This window comes from Solea solea, chromosome 3, assembly GCF_958295425.1.
Source record: "Solea solea chromosome 3, fSolSol10.1, whole genome shotgun sequence".
NCBI lineage: Eukaryota > Metazoa > Chordata > Actinopteri > Pleuronectiformes > Soleidae > Solea > Solea solea.
The window spans coordinates 25643753-25666082 of NC_081136.1; the positions used below are offsets into that span (position 1 = coordinate 25643753).

Here is a 22330-nt window from a genome sequence, read left to right on the forward strand (position 1 = left end):
AAGAGACCACACTTGCACTTTTTTCATTTTTTCTTCAAAGTTGCCTGAAGGTAAACAGTCTGCTATGAATTTACTGGTTGTTGTAGCTTTCATCTTCTTTAAATCATTGCACATTCATTGTATGACCTCTTTGATGCTCGTATAACTGTCATATTGAAGGAATAGGAATCATATTGTCAGATAGTAGCAGGCTGGCTTTGTCATAAATTTAGTTTACCGTACCTTCTGACTATGTGTGTCTACACAGACTTGGCTTTAAGTTTCCTTTCAATCTACAATATGTATGAGTTACAATTACACTTTATAGAAAATAAAGCAATCATTTAAATTGTAGCAGTTGTAGTAGTTGTTGTTGTAAATTGCGACTTTGAATAAACAATGAATTGTTCCTCCCCAGAACTTTTTTTCTTATAGATATTATTATTATTGTTGTTGTTTACCTACCAATATAACTTTATTGATGAAAACTGATATAAATTACTTATAATAACTGTGTAAAATTTTAAAGCAATTATTCCAAGAAGGAAAAAAATAATTCTGTAAATGGTCTCATTAGCAGAACATTAACATAAGCAGGTAGGTCATTTTCTTTTGGATACATTATGATGCAATAAACTCATAAATCATTGACCGTAAAGATTAAACTTTCGTCAGATAGATAAATATACCCTGAATTGAAGCTCTTGTGATTTCATTCAGATGAAAACAATAAGCTGTTCAGCCCCACCCATAGTAATTACTTTAGCAGTGAATGTGTGTATAAAAGTAAAAGTTGCTGCTGAGTTTGAGGGAGAGATTGAAGTTACAAGTGTGGCATGTGTTTCTGTGCTTTGTTTTGTCTGTTGAGTGTTACACGTTGTTTGGTAACCGCGTGTGTGTGATGTGGAACACAACTCACTGGAGGGAAATAGAGATATAATCCTCTACTGGCAATGATAATGGAGTCACTTGCCTTTTTAGTGAGTTTAAAAATCTGCATATATATTTAAAAGCAGTATTTGAACATCACAACTTTAATTGCAGGGCAATAGAACTTTTCTTTTTTTTTCTAATCTCATTTGAAAATGCAAATAAGTCACATAAATATTACAGAAAGGTAAAGGCCATGGTCCATTACTTTATTTTATTTTGGTTGAGGTGTAACACGGAAAGCATGCACTCAGTTTGCTTGAAGCATTCCCCAATTTTCCCTCTGCTTCCTCCTCATCTGTGGATGTAAATTGTGCCTTGGATATTTAATTAAGTAATTTCAGCCTGAATCTGATTGTGAGCTGTGGACACTGCCTTTAAGAGGAGCAACACAATAGCAATGCAGTTTAGTCTCAGCAAAGTCTGAAGTGACTGTGGTTTTTTGTGTTCACCCTTCCTGCTTTAATTCTTTATACATTTTGAAAATTGGTGATTATTTTATTCTTTATGTGAACATTTCTGCTTCATCTGCTGAATCTACTGTAGCTTAACATTTTCAGCTCAATGCACACAACCTCCCACTCCCTATAGAGTAATTGCCATATGCCCCACTGACCACCTCTATCGTCAAAAAGCCAGGCCTACTGCTTGTCTTAACACGGGAGACTCCAATCCAAATCCAAAATCACATATTTTTTATTTGACATTATCATCTGGGGCTGTGTATTGGCAAGATGCAACATGTGTTCAGGGATGGCATGGTGATATTTTACAATGTAGTGAGAGGAGGGGTAGTGGGTCAAAAGGACAAAAGCCTTCTGCCATTTAATGGCCATAGGCTTAAATTCAACACAATGTCAGAAAACTTCTGTCAAAATTATTTCATATATTTTGCTACAGCACTGGGCTACACTGCGAAGTAGTGGCTAGCACTGTTGCCTTGCCGCAAAATGATTGTATGAAGGCATTTCTATTCCTCCCACAATCCAAAGACATGCAGAGGTCAATAGGACACTCTAAATTGCCCACAGGTGTGAATGTGAGAGTGAATGGTTGTTTATCTCTGTATGTTGGCTCTGCAATGGACTGTCCAGGGTGTACCCCACCTTTTGCCCTGTGTCAGTTGGGATAGGCTCCAACAGCCCTGTGACGCTCATGTGAAGGATAAAGCAGTAGACAATGAATGAAGCATACAGCACTCCAGAGAACCATATCATGCCATGACATATTGCAATATTTTACTCTATCTGCATTTTCTTACACCCCCATTATCATCACCACGATCCCCTCAGTTGTTGTATGCATGTCTAGTAAGCAAGTATATAATTAAGAGGTGAGGAAATACCCGGAGTGCAATTACCGCTATGTTACAAATGCCATCAGAAGCTTTTTCAGTTGGTAGGAGGGAAAGAGGGAGGGAACAGATCAGTTAGCCTGCTGAGCAATGGGAGCACTTTTCCTTACTTTCCTTTAGATTATCCAAAGTTCACTTTTTCCTGGGGATTGGGTTTGTCAGCCTGTTGGAAGAAAAAGACTCAGCCCAGACACGAATCGTAACCGAGGGACTCAGGTCTACATTTTTTTCTGGCGGATAAACTAGTATGAATAGCTCACATGGGGTTGTTGAAAGAAATCGTATTAGTGAAATGACCAAAACTTGGCATTTAGCAGCTTTTACCATGTTTTTTTTCTTTTTAAAGTACTGGAATAAAAGTACTGGTCACGTTCATATCTCTCATGAAGAAGATACTGTTTTTTATTAATTGTTTTTATAGTATAAGGGATGTTGCGACTAAGATGGCAAGTGTCCAAATTTAAAGTAGACCAGAGCAGATTTATTTTGGATTTAATTTGTCTACTTGCCCATGTATGTCTAATTTTTTAAATTGCAAGTTGTAATTATTAGGGTTGTTTTTCACAGGTTCTTCAGTCTACATTAAAAAAAACAAAAAAAACCACATTAATTAGTAATGCCAACAGGAACAGCACCAGGCAAGGAAATGGAATTCAGCCATCCATTTAATTTTCTTTCCAAATTTGACTCTCCACCCTGAACATCTCAAATGTCTCAGTGTGAATTAAAAAGAAAAATCCTGCTGATCATTTATTGTTTAATTCTATGGACACTTGGTAATCTATGAACACTCTTATTATAGAAAACAATCACATTTTAATTGGAGTATTAAAGGAACATCCTCATATTGTTAACCCCAAGTGTGATATTGCAACTCAACGTGTTTTAGTTTTCCCCATCACCCTCTCCATCTTGTTTCCTACTCACTTTTCCCCATGATAGCAGAGAGATGCTGGCTAAGCATATCCCACATGGGTGCTATAGGGAGGCCCAAGAGAAACCCAATGGCAAGATGGTACAGCTAGTCTCTGTGGCCCTGAGCTCTTACCTCAAGCTATCCAGCAGCTCCACACAAGCCAACCATGTCCTCATCCCCCTCCCCAGAGGTCCCCCCTCTTCCTCATTGCCACATGGATTTTACTAGCAGCAGCACAGCCAAAAAAGCCTTAAAAGCCTGCCTGATAGTCAACCAAAGCATTGAGCTTGAATCAAGGTTGATGTATGGGTTGTTTCTTTAGTGCCAAATCAATTGTATATAGAAATGTTTTACCTCTTCATGTTTCTTTGCAGTAGAGAAGGGCTGAACAATTCAACGAAATTTATTTAAAATCGCAATACGGCCTACTGCAATGTCCTAGACTGAAGAATATCTTTGTTTCTCACAGATCTGCACAAATATCACACAGTAATCATTTTAAATATGTTATTAAAATGAAAATGCAAATAATTATGTAAAAATTACCACTCCCTCTCATATCGTGAATCCTATGGCAATCCTAATTTGCTCTACAGATGAGGTGAACTGATTTAGCTGATCAGCTCCAATAGGATATTTTACAACCTATCCACAACAGCGGACCCTGGCTCCAGTAATGGCCGATGGTTGCTACGGGCTGCCTTTGTCTGGTGCTGGTGGCACACCTACCACACACTGTGAGAGGTTATGGCTATAATTGCTCATTTAAGGACCACTTTTGCTGAAAATGTGTGTATACAAATTGAATTTTTCCAACTGACTAATTCAGGTTAAAATAAAAGGCTCCGTGTTTACTAGACGCAGCCCTTATTTCATGGTGATGGAGGCCAATTGTGATTTCTGTGGTGTTACTATGGCAGCTAATTGAGTTAGAGTTGCACTGTCACCACGTTTGTTTGATAGATTAGATGTTCAGCAGCAGAATTTCACTTTGTGTACCTCCTGCTGCTTTATCTGTTCTGAAGTAAATGCCTACATCACCAGGCTCTGTCCTGTAGGTCAGCGGTAGTGGCTCCAAACCTGATTCTGCTTCTCCTCTCAAAGCCTGATGTCCAGTTATGCTTCTCATTTTTTCTGGACTGGGGACCTGTCCAGGGTGTACCACGCATTTCGCCCTATGTCAGCTGGGATTGGCACCAGTGTGGAGGGTAAAGCGGCAAATTTAGTGAGTGAATTTAGCAGCTATATGTGGAGAAAGTGGAGGCTACAACTACAAGAAAACACTGTAAGTTTCTCAAATTTGAGAAGCTTGAGAATTTTTTGGCAAACACGCTTTCAAAAATGAGAAATTATAATCCCAACTGTTGTTAAAGTAAATGAGTGAGCCATTTTACATTAATCTTTATTCTCTCTTTCTCTTGTCCTCTGTCTTTCTTCTCAGGAAATCAAACCCCAGAGCCATTTCAATCATGGCTACACTGAGAACGTCAGCCGTAAGAGCCATGCGGATGACTACAGCACCTGGGACATTGTCAAAGCCACACAGTGAGTGGATAATGGAAACCTGCCCGTGTTGTCATAATTCACTGTTCTTCATTGACTTTACACCATGACTTGCAACATTGTGTTTATGGCTGTGGTTTTCTGAGTGGGAAGAAAACTAATTCTCTCCTAAACAGCTTTCTTTGACTTATTTGAAAATAACATATTTATGTTATTTTGGTTTGAGTTTAGGAATAAGCCATTTAAAGCCAGTGCCAATGATACAGTGTTGGTGCCCTGTTAGGGTTTGTTTGTCTGTATTTTTTGGTTAAAATTGTCACATTACGTTTTCTATATATACACATATGTGAATTTTGTCACTGTGTCTGTTTTACTTATTTAGCCTTGTGTTTATGAATCCCTCATCTTTCTTTCTCAGGTATGGCATCTTCGAGCGCTGCAGGGAGCTGGTGGAGGCAGGCTTTGACGTTCGGCAGCCAGACAAAGAAAATGTAACTCTCCTCCACTGGGCCGCCATCAACAACAGGATAGACTTGGTCAAGTGAGTCTACCTCAGTTGTGAACGATGTTAGCAGTGGCACTAGTTTTGTGATTAGACATTCGAAGTTTTTTAGTTGGATGGTTGCAATTCTGAATTCAAGGAGAATCCAGAAATACATGTATGTGGTTGTACTGGTTAATTCTCAGGTGTGCATTATAAGAAAAAAAGGTAAATGTCACATTGTAAAACACTGAAACTGTGGTCTCAGTGGTTAGTATTTGAAAAAGACAAGTGAGTGTGTTATGCATTTATAGAAATGTAATTATATTGTATATTAGGTTCTATTGCATTTCTCAGTCATATGTCTCACAAAAAGACAAAATCTTTTTACATCCAAGTTTTTGTGGTGGGTTTTCACTCATTTCCAACAGCTAAGAGTCTGTCTATTAAGTCCATGTTATTTTTACAGCCCGGAGATCAATAAGAAGTGGTCATATTCTTACGTCTTTTCTATTTGCAGATACTACATATCAAAGGGAGCCATCGTTGATCAGCTGGGAGGAGATCTTAACTCCACACCTCTGCACTGGGCCACCAGGTAACACATGTCACCTGTCACTGATGCCATGTTTTCATATACATTTTGTTCAGACTACTACTATCTTGCCCTACTATCAAGCAGGGCAAGATTACTTACTCACTCATCTTCTGCTGCTTTATCCTCCACATGAGTGCCGCAGTGGCGCTGGTGCCAATCCCAGCTGGCATAGGGTGAAAGGCAGGGTACACCCTGAACAGGTTGTCAGTCTATCGCAGGGCCACATAGAGATAACCATTCACTCTCACACTCACACCTACGATCAATTTAGAGTGTTCAATATGCCTTATCCCCAAAAATGTGCATGTTTGTAGACTGTGGGAGGAAACCAGAGAAACCAGAGTGCAATAAAAGCAATGGATTTTGTGGTTAACTCTTGGTTAATCATGGACTCAGTCTAGCTGGCACAAGTCTACACAGCAACATGAACACAGTGATTATTTACATTACATTGCTTGTGACGAATGCTAACGTTATGCTACTAATGCTAATACGACAGTTACCCTTCCAGTGACAACACTATTTTTAGCTGCTCGACTCCAGAGTTGAAAGTTTGTCACAAAGCCAGCTTGCAGTGACAATCCAGAGTAAAATGAAGGGAAGTTAATCAGCAAGTTGAAGATGTCAGGATGCTGCAGGTCTGGAATAATGTCTTCCCCAGCTCATAACAAGCACGCCAAGGCATTATAAGATCAGATATATTAACTCTGTCGAGTTTTGCAATATATCTGTCGATCTCGGGGGATTTTAAGTGTGTAGTGAACTCTGGGGGGTTGAATCCAGCACCCGCCCCCTTCATTTTTACTGCATCTTTGCCTGCCATTGTTTCGCTGGAAGCAAACGGTGTCATGTGCCGTCTGGAGCTCTATTGCCTGACATCAGGCCGTCCTCCTGCTCGTCAGGTATGATTTTTACAAGTTGTGTTATAAAGTGATTAGGCAGGTTGCTCATTATCTGTAACTCCTTCCCACAACTCGGCAGTCATGAGGGGACATTGCATTCTCTCCTCCTGAATTATTGATCACGTTGAAAACAGTCAGGAGTCCTGTGACACCCTCCACCTCACCCACCTCCCAATGACCTTTAGAAGCCCCCTGTCGACTCATGTCTGTATGACCTCAGCCATTCATTCACACATTCTACAGCTGGGTGTGTCGTGAGTTGCACACTTTGTCTGCTTGGATTTTCACACAGAAAATTCCACTATTACATTATTTCTGTCTTTTTTCTTTACTGTCCTGTTCAGGAAATCAGTCAGACGCAGCGATGTTGCGTCAACATATGAGGGATGTAACCCACTTCATGTGTATAAATGTACAAATATAAAACCATTTAATAATAACACAGGGTGTATCAGACTTGGGTCTTTGAATGACTTGAATTTGTGTTTTTCTATGACTGATGCCAATCTTAAGCTATGTGATGTAGATTTAATTGCCTGATTAATTAGTCTACTAGAGTTTCAGATCACCCACTCAGCATCTCAGTGGATAAACAAGTGATTGTGCCTAAACATACATATTTTTTATGGACATATGCCATACATCTGGCATAAATGCCCACTTGGACTCAAATCAACATATTATTTTAGTTCATGGTCATTTTGACCTCACTTCATACATTTTTAGTATGTAACTTCAAAGCCCTCGTCACAGCATATCTAATTTTAAATCACAACTTATCATATTCATGGAATAGTTAGAATGGGGTGTCTGTATTTGCTCTAAGTTGTTGTTCATCTCCTCCCCAGACAAGGCCACCTATCCATGGTGGTACAGCTCATGAAATACGGCGCAGACCCATCTTTGATTGATGGCGAGGGCTGCAGCTGCATTCACCTGGCCGCCCAGTTCGGCCACACGTCCATCGTGGCCTACCTTATTGCCAAAGGACAGGTAGGGGACACACAGCAGGGCAGGATAAAGCTCAGTCTTAATGATCAGATGATGAAAGTTTTACTGTATGTTTTTATTGTTTTCAGAAGAACCAGTACTAATTTCATTATTTGTACAATGACAAAACATGTATTGTATTATATTATATTATATTATATTATATTATATTATATTATATTATATTATATTATATTGTATTATATTGTATTGTATTGTATTGTATTGTATTTTTACCTTCCATTACTCTCCATTAGGGGGAGCTCTATCACCTCTTTTTCCCCATTGGCACCTCCCATTGATTCCTCAGCTTCTCTCCACAGTCTTATATTATTAATAATGTATCTTTTCTTTATAACAGGACGTGGATATGATGGATCAGAACGGCATGACACCTCTGATGTGGGCGGCGTACAGGACACACAGGTAAGAATTAGTGGAACCCACGCACAAGCACAAGCATGTTTCTGCTGAATGCAGCACATTATCGTGTTTGAATGTGAATCCATTCATTAAATAAAGTGTTAACACATGAAAACGAGCCCAATCCTGCTTCCCAATTTTTTATGACTGTTTTGTGGTCAACAAATTTTCTCTGGGATTATTTAAACAATTAGTAATTTCATATTCATCCAGGAAGGGCAATTATGTCACCAGGAGCGTAAAATGGCCACATTATGTTTTTTTTTTAAAAAGGAAAACAAATTATCAAGTCATAATGTGTTATCATCTATAATAAAATAGCTGTAATTGTAGATCACTGTCCAAGCAAATATTTTCAAAGGGCCATTCAAAGTCAAACTAAAACACCATTAAAATATTACAAAACATTAACTAGCAGTAATATATGTATATGTATATATGTGTGTATATATATATATATATATATATATACACACATATATATGCATATACATGCACAAGATTACATGTATAGTAAAAAAGGTAAATTAGGCCAAAAAGTAAAAAAAAATCTCACAACAGAAGTAATGTCTATCAGTGAATTAATATTTTGATAACTAGTTCCTGCATTTCAAAATTATTGTTGCGCACACACAATGCATCAACATCAATTTCTATATCATTGGAATCTTGATTTAAACCAAATATAGAAAGTATTAAATAGTTTGTTTTACTTTTATAACTGTCCTATTTTCCTTTTTTTGGTTGGTTTCACCTTTTCTGTACTTTGTCATTAAAACTAGGGCTGTGAGGATTATTAGATCATTAAAAGATTATTAATTTAATTGTCAACTATTTTGATAATCGATTAATCACTGTCAGCTTCTTAAATGTAAATAGTTTTTTAGTTGCTAAAACAAGACATTTGAGAACATAATTTCAATTATTTTCAAGGTTTGGGACACACTGATCAATTGTTAAAAATAATCATTTTATATAATTATATATATATATATATTATAATTTTATTCAACATAATGCGTATCAAGACCATTTGTGGCCGTATCACCTAGTCCTATATGTACCTCAGTTTGACTTGATTTCCGCCTCTGTATGACAGTGTGGATCCAACCCGGCTGCTACTAACCTTCAACGTCTCCGTCAACCTCGGTGACAAATATCACAAGAACACCGCGCTGCACTGGGCGGTGCTTGCCGGCAACACAACTGTCATCAGCCTGCTGCTGGACGCCAACACGAACGTCGATGCACAGAACATCAAGGTGAATGTCTTCCTGATGACTTGGTCTACATGTCCTGACCTACCAGTGTTAACCAGCCTTATTAGTTTATATGTCAACAGTTGAGACTGTTACTAAGAATAGTTTTGTGGTGGTACACATGAACAGACGGGTCTCGTGTTGTTTTTCAGGGGGAAACGCCGCTCGATCTTGCCAAGCAAAGGAAGAACGTTTGGATGATCAACCACTTACAAGAAGCACGACAGGCCAAAGGCTATGACAGCCCATCCTATCTGAAGAGGCTGAAGATGGACAAGGTCTATACACACTCTAACACCTTCACATGTGCGCAAACACACATAAACAATCAAGAGCAGGAAGTTACAAAGTCACTGCTTACATTTGAAAACACTATGAATCCTCAACGGTATCAAGTGTAGCTGTCTCATGCAACATTACAGAAAACTCTGAATTCGTTCCTACTCGCAAATATGGGACAAATCCATCTTCTGCAATTTCACTGTGAATCATATGTGAAGTATTGTGTAACAAGGCCTTTACTTGTATATCATTATGGGTGGAACACTCTGAGGGCAGAAATTGTTCATGTCCGGAAGGATATATCAAGCTTCCTTGTTGTCTGGAATATTGTCTCATCATGCTGTAAGCACCCATGGTTTGTTCTTAATTACGTGACCTCCCTTTTTCTGTGAACCCTAGCAGCAGTCTGGGGTTAGCGATTACCTTTAGTCTGGGTGTCCACTTTTTCCGTCTTTTCAGGGTCCCAGTCAGACTCGCTGACTGAAGCAGAGGATTCTTAAACGACCCGTTATATTTAACAATGTGATGTGCAGGAAATACTGGAACAAAGCAGGAAACAACCTCGTTTCACTGTCTAGTCTGACTACAATGGGTGGTCGTCTACATATATCCTGATAATAAACTGGAATACAATGAACATGAATGCTGGAATACAGGATGTTTTTTTTACGTGGTTTCCTGACAGAGCTTTTAAAAACATAACCATCTGACAGGAATCATCCCAGGGGAATATTTGTTTTTTTACCTTTCATTTATAAACCTGTTATTTCTGCAACTTAACGTTTTGTTTTAACTTCTTCGAGTGTTCGAAAATGTACAAGTTAAAACATTTTAAAAGTTTGTAGTCCATTCTGCATGAACATTGTCACTGTCACTAGCTGTTGTAAATTGAAGACAGTTATCTGCATCACACTGAGATCTGAGGTTTAGTCCAGATCACTTGTGTCAGGTCCAGTTTTTTAGTGTGCAGATTGTCATAGGCAGTTTGTAGAATTGTGAAATACTCCTGACCTTCTAGGATTGCTGCTTCTTACCTTACACTTCATGTCACAGGGTCATAACTGTTGACACAAAACAAATGTCAAAATGTGGAAAAAAAAATTTAACAGTGTCTGCTGTTTATCGCACATTATCTTTAAAAATACCATAATAAAAAACTTTCTTTCTTTGCCCAACTTTCACCTGTCTCTTATCAGTCTTTATCCTCTGTTCTCTCCCTCTTCAACCTTTTTTGCCACCAATCTCCTTCCATCAATATTATATCTACAATCACTTTCACTCTCTCTCTCTCTCTCTCTCTCCCTCTCCCTCTCCCTCTCCATAATTGAACTTGCCTCCTTTTGTGTCTGCAGGAGTTCAGGCAGAAGGTGATGCTTGGGACGCCCTTTGTAGTCATCTGGCTAGTTGGTTTCATTGCTGATCTGGATATCGACTCGTGGCTGATCAAGGGCCTCATGTACGCCGGTGTCTGGGTCGCTGTGCAGTTCCTCTCCAAGTATGTCTCACAGAAAGCTTGTGCTTCATTTATAAATGATGAATTGATTAATAAAAATGTCCATAAATGTCCTACATAGCTGTCTCTGTGTGAGATTGTGTGCAGGTTCAATTTAAGCATCAAATTACTTGTGTAAACAAGTAATTTGATGCTTAAATTGAACCTGCACACAATCTCACAACAGTGTGTTAGCTTTATATTTCCTGACATTCTTGGAGTATATAAGTGGTGAAGAGTTCAGCTGCTGTTTGACTTCAGTGTTCAGAACAAAGGCCTCAGTTGAGCATGTGTTTGTGTGTCCGTTCATGCTTTTTGTTGTTGAAGTGAATGGAAATCAATGAGTGTCCTTTGAGAGTGTGTGTTTGTGTGTTAGTTACCCATTACCGCAAAGTTCTTAAATTTGTTAGAATAACTACTTAGTTGTAATGAAAATGAATTGCCATTTAGCATAGTCCTGTATAATCATTATTATTATTACATATCAAATTGATTGATATTGATTAATTGATGGGAAGTGCAGTGCAGATATGCGACGATGGCAAATCTGAACAAAAAAAGAAAACACACTCAGAACAAATTAGGCTGATTGAAGATACATTGCCAACACCCACAATCCCCCTCTCCTCACTGTGTGCAGGGCTTTCTTCGACCATTCCATGCACAGTGCTCTCCCTCTGGGAATCTACCTGGCCACCAAGTTCTGGATGTACATCACCTGGTTCTACTGGTTCTGGAATGATATCCTTTTCTGTCTCCTCCTGCATCAGTGCTGACGTTGTTTTCTTACAAAGGAGCAGCTCAGCATGTGGGGTGAAGTATTATTATTTGCTTTCATGCCAAGTGTTGGAAGAGATGATTGCTACTCTGTATAATGTCAAAATACTATATGCAGCACTTTAGCATAGGTTAGAATATAGACTAGACTTTGGGTGAAGGGCTTGTCTGGCTCTATTTACAGGTGACACTCACTGTTGGTTTTTCTTTACCGAAATCAATTTCTTATGTTAGACATTAAGTAATTGTGTGATTCATTCCCATGCTGTCTTATACACCAGCTGATGCTTGGGGAGTCTTACCCTGAAGAGTGTGTTGTGTGGCAGTAATTGTTTGGCTCAGTGGCTAAAAAACACGTCTGATGTTTCTGTGATTGACCTCTCAGATGTTAAACAATAGTCTTTAAATCCTGAATGATCCTGAGGATCTCGCTGAACAATTAATACCTCAAACCTCTCTATCTCTTCCAAAGCACACACACACACGTGCCTTTGTGTCCACCTGAAGACACTTTATGTTCTTTACTCAAACACAATCCTCTTGTGTCTCAAGATGTTAGACTCTGCACACACACTTGAGTAAAAACAGCAAATCAAAACTATGCAGTTGTGTTCCATGATCCTTTAAAGTGTTTGATTTATTAGATCTTGCTTAAGTCATGTAATTCAAGCCAGGAGCTTTTAAATATCTGTTATGTCTGCAAGTATTTGTATTTGCCAAATGTTATCTCCAAGCAGGGAGGATCACCATGAAATATAGGCTTGTAAAAAATATTTATTCCTCCCTTCTGCTCCCTGAATTGTTTTTTTTGGTGTGTGTGTGTGTTGAGAAAGAGTTATATGCCAGTTTCAGTGGTTTAAAGGATGAAGGGAAGAGAGAGCTTTATGTGAAGAGCTGGATTTGATGAGCAAATGCAAGCAGAATGCGACACAAGCTGTTGAGTCGTCTTGTTAGTAAAAATGTAGTATAAGTCATGAGTCTAAATAAACATGCCACTTTTTTCTTGTCCGCCGCTTGTTACAGTGGTGAACAGGGAGTTTAATGTGTAGCAGCAGAGCGAGAGTTTATGTTGATCTACAGCACGACTGCTTTCACATGTTTTTGTGTTCATGAATTGCCACTCTGGATTTTACTAATTGCAGGAGGGCAGCAGATAGCTTTTCTTTGTGAAAGGCATTCAATTTAATGCCTCATTGCTTGACTAATGGGAAGAGAGAGGTTTTTTTTTTTTATAAACACTGCTGTAGACGTGTTTCAAGCATTCTTTTTTTGGATGAAATAATCCTTTATTAGTCCCACAGTGGGGTTATTTACTGTCACAGCAGCAAAGGCAATATAGGTATTAAATATTAAACATGCATTTCCACATTTGTGAATGTAGAATATAGAAAGACATCGACTATTTAGATTATAAAAATAGAATACACCCTGGGTGCCCAACCAGTTCATTGCGATCTACCAGTTGATGAAGGTCTAATTCTCAGTCGATCATGAGATGTAGCCTTGACAGTGGTAAATTAAACTCTTTAATAATTAATCAAATCTTTGGTCATATTACGCCCCCCCCGTATCGGTAGCCCGAACCATGTCTGTGTGCTTAAGGTCTGGACTGACAGCCCTAAAACTTTACTGCTCAGCTCTGATGCGCTCGCTCTCATCTCTGGCTCGCTCCAAATATTGGTGGAAACACCGTCAATACACAAACCTATGCTATTAGTTATAACAGCCCACTAACTAAATACTGCCAAGTCGTTGTGACAGATCCACAATAACGGATGGCCACCCTGTGGCCGGCCTGAGACTTGCAACCAGCTCCTACTGCTTTGACCACAAGAAACTACTTCACTTCCTCTTCCCAGTGCCAGAGCGCCATGTTAGTAAAATGCATAAATTGCCATGTTTCAGCAACTCACAAAATACCTTTTCTATTATATCTGGATGTGTGGGTTTCTTGTATACATTGTAATTACGCCATTGAAAGGCTGTCGGCAAGTGACAAGCGATGACTATGTGAAACAGTATATCTCAATAGACTAGAAACCTTTAAAGTAAGTAGTTTTGTTTTTAAGTTGGGCATCCCTGGACTACACAGTACATACATTAAGTATCCAGAATATTTACAGTATGACCTTAATATTTAGTAACATGATGAGTAACATGTTTCATAAGTGGTGCTTGTTCTATAGTCTAACAGCAGTAGGGAGGAATGACCTGTGATACCATCCCTTTAGACATTGAGGATGTCTTAAATACTAGAAGACAGCAAGAGCTACTACATCAGGCTGCCATTTTGGAGGAGCAGATGTTTGACAGTCTTAAGCATTTAATTGATTGACATTTACTATATTGACAATACATGCTCTTGACCTGCTCCCAAAGACAAAGTTTTACATGTTTCTTCATCTTTAAAGACCACAGGTTGGGTGATGTCAACATCCTGTGCAGTGTTAAATGTCTGGTCAAACATGGGTCATTTACCCTGTCGGAAGTTCTGCCTTTGATTTCAGACGTGTCCATTCTTGTGTGAGGACGTTTGCTTGAGAAAAACGACATCTTTCAAACCTTACCCTTTTCCCTCCAGCTGTCAAGGCTGTCATTAAGTGTGCGTTTGTGCCATGAATGGCTTTGGAGTAATGGTTTCTGTCTCCTGACTTTTCAGTCCAGTGACGTGTTGTTTCATGTCCCTAACTGCATAGACACTTTAGATGTGGAGACAGCTGTTGGCTATTTTAAATTCTGTTCAGCCACTCTTTCGGGTATGTTAGTTGTTTCTTGTCCAGTGGTCTCCAAAGCTCCGTAGAAATTGATAATTATGTGTTTGCATTAATTAGATTAATTAATAGTACATTTAAAATTGACACAAGCATTATTTTCATGCTTTTCCCCACATGAACACATTTTTACTTACGGTCCAGATTAGGGCTGTCACTTTTTCTAAAAATCAACTTTGAGCAAATATTACATGACATGTTATTCCTTCAAAGATATTCCCAAACAAACAAACCTATCGACAGTTTACATTATTACTCGTACTGTTAATCATGTGGAGTTGGTCATCCGTCTGTGATGTCCCTTCTGCTGCTTCACTTGAGTGGACCTAATTTGTTCCTTAATTCTCATCTACGGTGACAAACCCAAAATACTTTCAATACTTTTCAGATGTTTTGGTGTTGTCATTATCTGCCCAAGGGGATGCTTTAGTTCAGCCATTCCCAAACTTAAGAGAGCCGGGGCCCCGCTTTGAAATCTGAAAACGCTCTGAGGCCCAACCAATAAAGTGTTGGATCACGACTCTGATCCACTGATCCAACACACAAGACAAGGATCAATAATTCCCATATATATTATTGTTTTCATGTGAACAATGGGATACAGAAATTCAGTGCAGATTAATAATCACTCCACTGAATTTCTGAACTTGCAAATCTTTCAACACGTGCATGTGGTTATTACAGCTGGGCTCCATTTGATATTTAAAAGGTTTAGCTTCACAACAAAGTGCTCACTCTCAAAGTGCGTAATTATCCACTAACATAAATAACAATTTATGAAATTAAAATGAACAAATTCACATTGAGTGCAAATAATGTTAGGCCTTTATGCTCACCACAATATTGCTATTTATGTATGTATGTATATGTATATGTATATATATCTGTATATGTATATATATATACATACATACCAGGTTAAATAAAAGAAAATATACACATAATTTATTCCTTATAAGCATTTCTTAAAATATATCATACAGAGTTACAGCAATTTTAATCTTAATTACAAAACTGAATATGAAAAACATTGATTTATTTACATTTTATGTCCGTTCACGGCCCACCTGCAGTACCATCATGGTCCACTATGGGGCCAAAGCCCACACTTTGGGAATCACCGCTTTAGTCTGTTTGGGTCCTCCATTTTCACTGCAAAAATCACTCACTGAATTGTGCAGAGAGCGCTTTTGGACCACACAGTAATTATTAAACATGGTGTGATGAAAAATGTAGACTTCTTTTTGAACTACAACTGGTTTTTTAAGTTTCGAATTTGAATGGAGATCTAAGTTTTGGATAAAAAGTCGTGGTGCGTTATCTGTGACCTTTTCTGAACAGCAAACAGCTGCAACAACTGGACGAAGCATCTTCTATCTTTTAGCGGAAGCATGGAATAATTGAATGGTGTTGTTTTTAAGACACTGTGTTTAGTCGATACATTTTCTGAATCTTGTTTCAACTACAACTAGTAATTGTGTGTTGTACAGAGAGGAAGTGAGGTGGTTTGTTAGAGAAAGTCAGATCCTGCCTTACTGTCAAGTAATCTCTGTATGAAGTGGTGATTGTAGGTTTCAGAAATGTTCCATCACAAATTGTTGTACTTGAAAACGTGTGCTGTTTTTGATAATGTGTTACTACTTACTGTTTGTCATTGGAGAAGTCGGGGTACTCTGTCTAACCCATCAGAGCCTGGTTATGTAAATTGTGGCCTGAGGCCCAGCATGGGTTGCTGGTTAACTTTCCCATTTGGTTCATGCCTGCAGTTTTTGTGAATCTAATCTGAACTGGGATTTGTAGATGAGAATATGAAACTTTTATTTATTTCATGTGGTTCAAAGGATCCTGGCCAATCTTTTCATCAACTTTTGATGAAGATGAAGATGCAAGAAGCAGTGCAGAAAAACAAAACACCCAATCCAATGCAGTATAGGCTGATGTACTTACTTACTTACTTTATTACTTATTTATTTATTTATTTATTTGTCTTACATCACTTTGTTCCGGCTTCAAACTGACATTAATGACCCCACTTTCTGATATTGTGAGCCCATTGTCCTCCTCAAACCTGTGGTTGAAATCGGATCAGATGACGGGTTTGAGCTGCGCTATCCATTTTTTCATGTTCCCTGCTCCAGATTGCATTTTCCATATTTTTCGTGAGGAAAAGAGATTAAGACCTCACTCCTATAATTCATTTCCAGCAAATAGAAGAGTTGAAAATGGGCAACAGTGCAAAACCGAAGAATGAAGGCATGACTTTTTTCTCAGTTTCAACAGTTCAACTTCTTCAACTTTACTTCATAACCACATACTCTTCTCTTTACGCTTTGCTTTTTTTAATCTTAATTTATAGGCTATATATGAAATTGGATGTTTTCTCCCAGTTGCAAAACAAACTATTGTGAAGCTTTAAGATTTGCGATTGACAACCACTCGCCACTATGTCAGTTTGGAAACTGGAAGTGCTGTGCCGTGCTTTATAATGTATTTTTCCCTAAATCAAAATAAATGAAATGTTTGTCGAAGAAGAAAACTTCTTTGCTTGTTACTTTTTAATCGTGGAACACCGTCTCACTTCATTTCAGACTGAGATTATTCATTTGTATCCTTTTTCATTGTTAAAATTATTGACTCACACTTTTATTTGAGTCCTACCTCTGCACAAATGATGATGCCTTCTAGGGCTCAAAGAATAACTTGTTGACTAAATTAATACTCAACGATTTTGATAACCGATGAATCGGTTTAAGTGTTTGTTTTTTTCAGATTTTTCAGCTTCTTAAATGTGAATATTATCGGGTTTCTTTGTTCCATATAACAAAGAAATCATAAAACTGAATCATTTCGGTTTGTGGACAAGAATTAGACATTTATTTCCAGTTTTGAAAAAAATGTATGCACATTTTATGGACCAAACAATTATTTGATTAATTGAGAAAATAATTGACAGATTAATGGATTATATATTTAAAAAAAAAAAAATAGTTGCAGCCCTAATGCCTTCCCAGTGTCAGTGTCACTTTTCTGTGGGATTCAGCTGAGTCATGCACACCTGCAGGAGCGACTCTGCCACTTATCTGTAGCCGTCATCGTCACTGGGCCAGTCCACAGCTGCCACAACACCCACTTATCTCATCATGATTCTACTCTAGGCTGTGTAAAACCCACAGCTTATTTGTATATTCAGTCAGGAGACAGTGTATGTCAGTGACAGTGTATATTTATTCCAGGTTATTATAAAAAAAAAAAAATGCATGAGACATCATTTACACCCAACCAAAACTGAACCCCTTGAGAATCTGTTGCAGAAGACTTGACACAGTGGCCAACTCCATTATCATGGATATAATATCTTGGGGGAAAAAGTATATGTTATTAAGTGTGGATTTAAATAAATGTTTTTCGACACTGCACATGCTCATTGGCAAATGTGTGACATAATCAAGAGTTTTTCTTTGCCGAGTGGGTGTACCTTCCTGGAAATGCCTCACGCAAAAAAAGAATCATTCCACTCGTGTGTGTGTGTGATCAGGCTTTCTTCTGTGGATGTAGGAGTGGTTTATGGTCTCTCGTGTGAATTCGTGGAAGGAAGTCTTTTGTGGACTGAGTCGGTCAAGAGTGAACAGAGTTTTTTTTTTGTCCTCCGTTTGATGTGTTGGAGTAAATGCGCGGCATGCTTTTAATTTAACTGTCTTAAACACGACACGACAGCAGGTTGTGGTGTTGATGTGTTTGTGTGTCCTCTTGGCGAAATGTAGACCTGGGCACACCTACTGTAGCAGGATCTGCCACAGCAGTGGTTTCGTTCGCCTTGGCATGTGTTCATAGTCTGTGGACCGGGCTTGTCAACACGATAGTGCCACAGTAGTCTGAACACCGGGGCGTAATTGAAATCAAAACAAAGACTGAGTAGGTGGATAGCTGTGGGCCAACACATACTTTCTTGTGGAGTGATGTAGTAATAATGACTAATGGAGGTGACTGTGGCTGTGTGTGATGGCATCACTGGATAGTTTCCGTTATATTGAGTGATTAGCAACATGGAAAAGCATCTTACCTGCTCCATGTTAAGGTGATACTGTTTTGTACGAATCTAGAAGAAGAAGCTGTAAGAATAATTTACAGTCATGTTTTTTTAAGCTTTTCTTAGTGTACGCCACCCTTATGTGAATAAGGTATAGACCTTTAACTTTAATTCAACAGGGTTTACCTAAATTGTCCAATCAACTGTGTAGGAATGATGTTAATACACATTGCCTCCCTTTTCAGAGGCTTAGAAGTAAACGGACAATTGTGTTACTCATTATTTCAGAACAAATTACATAGATTAAATGTGTTTGTTGATGGGAACTCTTCATCTGTGGTCTTGTATAATAAATCCAGTGACTGTGACACCATCCACATGCAGTTTATTTTAAATAAAATGAAGTATATTCCATGTGAGCTGGAATAACAGACAGGTTCCACATCTACCCGTAACAATAATACTGCAGCTGTGAGTGGAATGAAGTTGCTTGTCATCAGTCCAGTATTAGCAGTGGTTTGTTTAAAAATGAAGAGGAGTTGATTTGTGGTTAAACTGACAAAACATCGTGTTCCTTAACCCTTGAGTGTACATCTGCCTTTTGCCACCGTCCATTTGCCCTTCCTGATAAACACGCTGGCTCTCTTCTACAACTTTGGAAAATCTTGGAAGTCCGACCCGGGAATCATCAAAGCATCTGAGGAGCAGAAGAAAAAGGTTTGCAAAGTTGTTTGAATCATGACATTATGCCATAAGTATGTAAGTATGCTCACCCCCCTGCACCTAGAACCAGCTTGAGACAGGCAGACACACCCTGGATAAAAACAAGGTTGCAAGGAAAACAGAATTCAGCCTCTCAACATCAGGCTCACCTTATAAAATCAATGCCTGCTTGAATGTGCGCCGCCTTAACACTATTTTAGTCACTTTATCTGGCTATCAGACAACCTTTTCAAGCTGGAAACGTGGGTTTGTATACAGCTCACTCTCCCAAACCAAAGTAAATAGACAAAATGTGTCTATTTGTCAATCCAAATGAGGGATTTCAAGCACTAAAGGCACAAAACAACACATTTGAGCTTATTGATGGAGGCAGCAGTGGCTCAAAAATGTATGTGTGCTGTGATGTAACATTGCTTATTTCCTCTATGAACTGTGGTACGGGTGAGCGGTTTGCAGAGCCACACAAACTTGTGTTGTGCAGTCATGAAAGGCTGTCAAACAGCGAGCACACGCTTGAAGTGTAAACTTTTTTGTTTTCTGATGTCATGTGTGGCTCGCTGCCCAGTGTCATGGTCCCTCTCTCTCCCCCCCCCCCCCACGTCCTCGCTATCCCTCATTATCTCACTCTAATGGATGACAACATCTACCCTGCTTAACAGGTCCTGACTGTCCACCCTGTGATATAAGAGCTAAATTTACTCTGCATTGTTAGCAGCAGTCAGTGCTGGGCCCATCACAGCTGAGGCCAGTCAGCCACATCTAATCAATGGCTTCCAAGTCTTTCTTTTTGCTGCAGAGGACACGCCCCCCCCCCCCCTCTCTCCCCCAGCACTTACTTTCCTGTGACACTGGTGTAAAGTAGGATTTTTGGTTTATTTGCACAAAGATAAGTTGTAAAAAAATAATAATATAGAAGTAGTAAATGTCTTGTTTGTGCAGATATAAGGAAGGGCTTTAGGAAAAGAGGTATTTTCTGATATACAGAACCCACTCAGAGTTGAGTTATACTGTAAATCCCATCGAGGCCTCAGCCCCATTTCAGAGTGAATCAGCCAAGTTTCCAGTGTGATAATTCAGCTGGAAATTCAGCTGTTGCACTGTCAGTGGGTCTTTTGTTGCAGAGCCAAACAGACCTCAGCGAAATGAGTTTCTCAGTTGTTGATATATTTTCTGTCAAGTCTCTGTCTCCCTTTTTTTTTTCTCTCTCTCTCTCTCTTTCATTTTTCAAATCCTGCCTTTGATTCTTTTGTCCAGACGATCGTGGAGTTGGCAGAGACAGGCAGCCTGGATCTGAGCATATTCTGCAGCACCTGCTTGGTAAATTTGATCTCCTTTTCTCCTCAGAAATGAAAGGATAAATGTTAATAAGATGAAATATTGTTTAAAAAAAAACCAAAAAAAAACCACACATCTATTTTCAGATACGGAAGCCCATCAGGTCTAAACACTGCGCCGTGTGCAATCGCTGCATTGCCAAGTTCGACCACCACTGTCCCTGGGTGGGGAACTGTGTTGGTATGTTAGCAACAACACCACATTTATGTGCATGTCAACAACCACAGCAACACTTGCTCTTCCTAACAACCAGCTGCTTGTAGTTTTCCTCCCCGTATTCACAGTTTTTAATTCGTTTGTAAACAGCTCCAGATCCTGCTTTAAAAAGCAACATGTGTCCTCACTTTAGACTGTTTGTGATTTGAAGGGCGGAGCCGAGGGAATTAAATATTATGATCTGACAGAGGAAGTACTTTGTAATATCGGATTGACTGTAAAATTAAACAAACAAAAAGCCTCATGTGGTTCATGAAAAAACATGTCGATGAACAATGACAGAACCTGAACACAGTGGAGTCTTTTATCCTTCACATGGACACAAGTAAGGTGTGTGTGTTTGTACTTGTCCTTCAACCTTTGTGAGGACAGTTGGGGAAAGTCGAGCCAAGAGGCCATGGAATGTATGTCAATGACTGTCCTCACAAAGATGGACAAAGACGCTGTGTGCATGTGTGTTCCTTCCGTCCTCGTCTCCCCCGTCCCCTTGTCTGACACAGAGGGGGGGAGAGGTTGAAGCACGGTCCCTCTGAAATCCAGTGGTGAGGTTGAAACTTTAAAAGTGAGGAAACTGTCTGGACAAACAACAGAAAAGCTTTTAAAAATCCTGTCCAGACCTGGTATCACGGGTCTTTAAGTGCATCCAGTTTGGTTGCCCTATGCTAACCGTACTCCTTGTATGGTTCAAACATATTTCATGTCAAAGCATGTGTAGCGTGTGTAGAGCTTTGATTCAGTCACCAGCACACAGACGCACAGGTTTGGCACCTGTTCTTCATAGGAATTCGTAGGACATTGACTTCTATTCATTAGGACCAGGTTTTAGCACTATGGGGGACTGCTGGTCCTGACAAGATCAGTGTTTATGCCAGAAAAGTTCCTAAAGAGGTAACAAAGAGTACACACACACACACACACACACACACACATGCATATCAACAATGGACACAACTCCATATTCATTAAGAGACGCCCGTAGGAGAATAGCTTTTCAACCACAACCAAATAGTTCTGTGCTCAACAAAGACTGAAGCTGAAATCAGAAGCTTGTGATGTCTCTGTTCTCTGCAGGATATTGGCTCTACAGCTGGTGTGGAGAGTCCCTTGTTTTTCGAAAAAAAAAAAAAAAGTGTTATCCCACTCGTTTGACATGGCAACGGCAGCCAAATGGACACACTGAGGCGATGAGAACAAAATGTGACATGTTTTCCTTTCCCCTTCACAGGAAGTGGAAATCACCGCTACTTCATGGGTTATCTGTTCTTCCTGCTCTGCATGATCTGCTGGATGATGTACGGCTGCATCTGCTGTGAGTTCAAAAAAAAGAATCAAATAAGGCCCTTTATTTTCATATAGTGTGATAGTGTTTGAC

At 39.1% G+C, this 22330-nt stretch overlaps 1 protein-coding gene across 1 annotated transcript in view; it reads left to right on the top strand.

Annotated features, from left to right (window-relative positions):
* The window catches only part of zdhhc17 (zinc finger DHHC-type palmitoyltransferase 17), a 28404-nt gene that overhangs the window by 2253 nt on the left and 3821 nt on the right, over positions 1-22330 (top strand). The window contains exons 2-14 of the mRNA XM_058624117.1: positions 4621-4724; positions 5101-5223; positions 5684-5761; positions 7512-7656; positions 8015-8079; positions 9176-9338; positions 9488-9613; positions 10970-11112; positions 11750-11850; positions 19277-19401; positions 20662-20724; positions 20829-20922; positions 22184-22267. Of these exons, the coding sequence (XP_058480100.1) occupies positions 4621-4724; positions 5101-5223; positions 5684-5761; positions 7512-7656; positions 8015-8079; positions 9176-9338; positions 9488-9613; positions 10970-11112; positions 11750-11850; positions 19277-19401; positions 20662-20724; positions 20829-20922; positions 22184-22267 (1414 nt within the window). The remainder of the gene's footprint in view (positions 1-4620; positions 4725-5100; positions 5224-5683; positions 5762-7511; positions 7657-8014; positions 8080-9175; positions 9339-9487; positions 9614-10969; positions 11113-11749; positions 11851-19276; positions 19402-20661; positions 20725-20828; positions 20923-22183; positions 22268-22330) is intronic.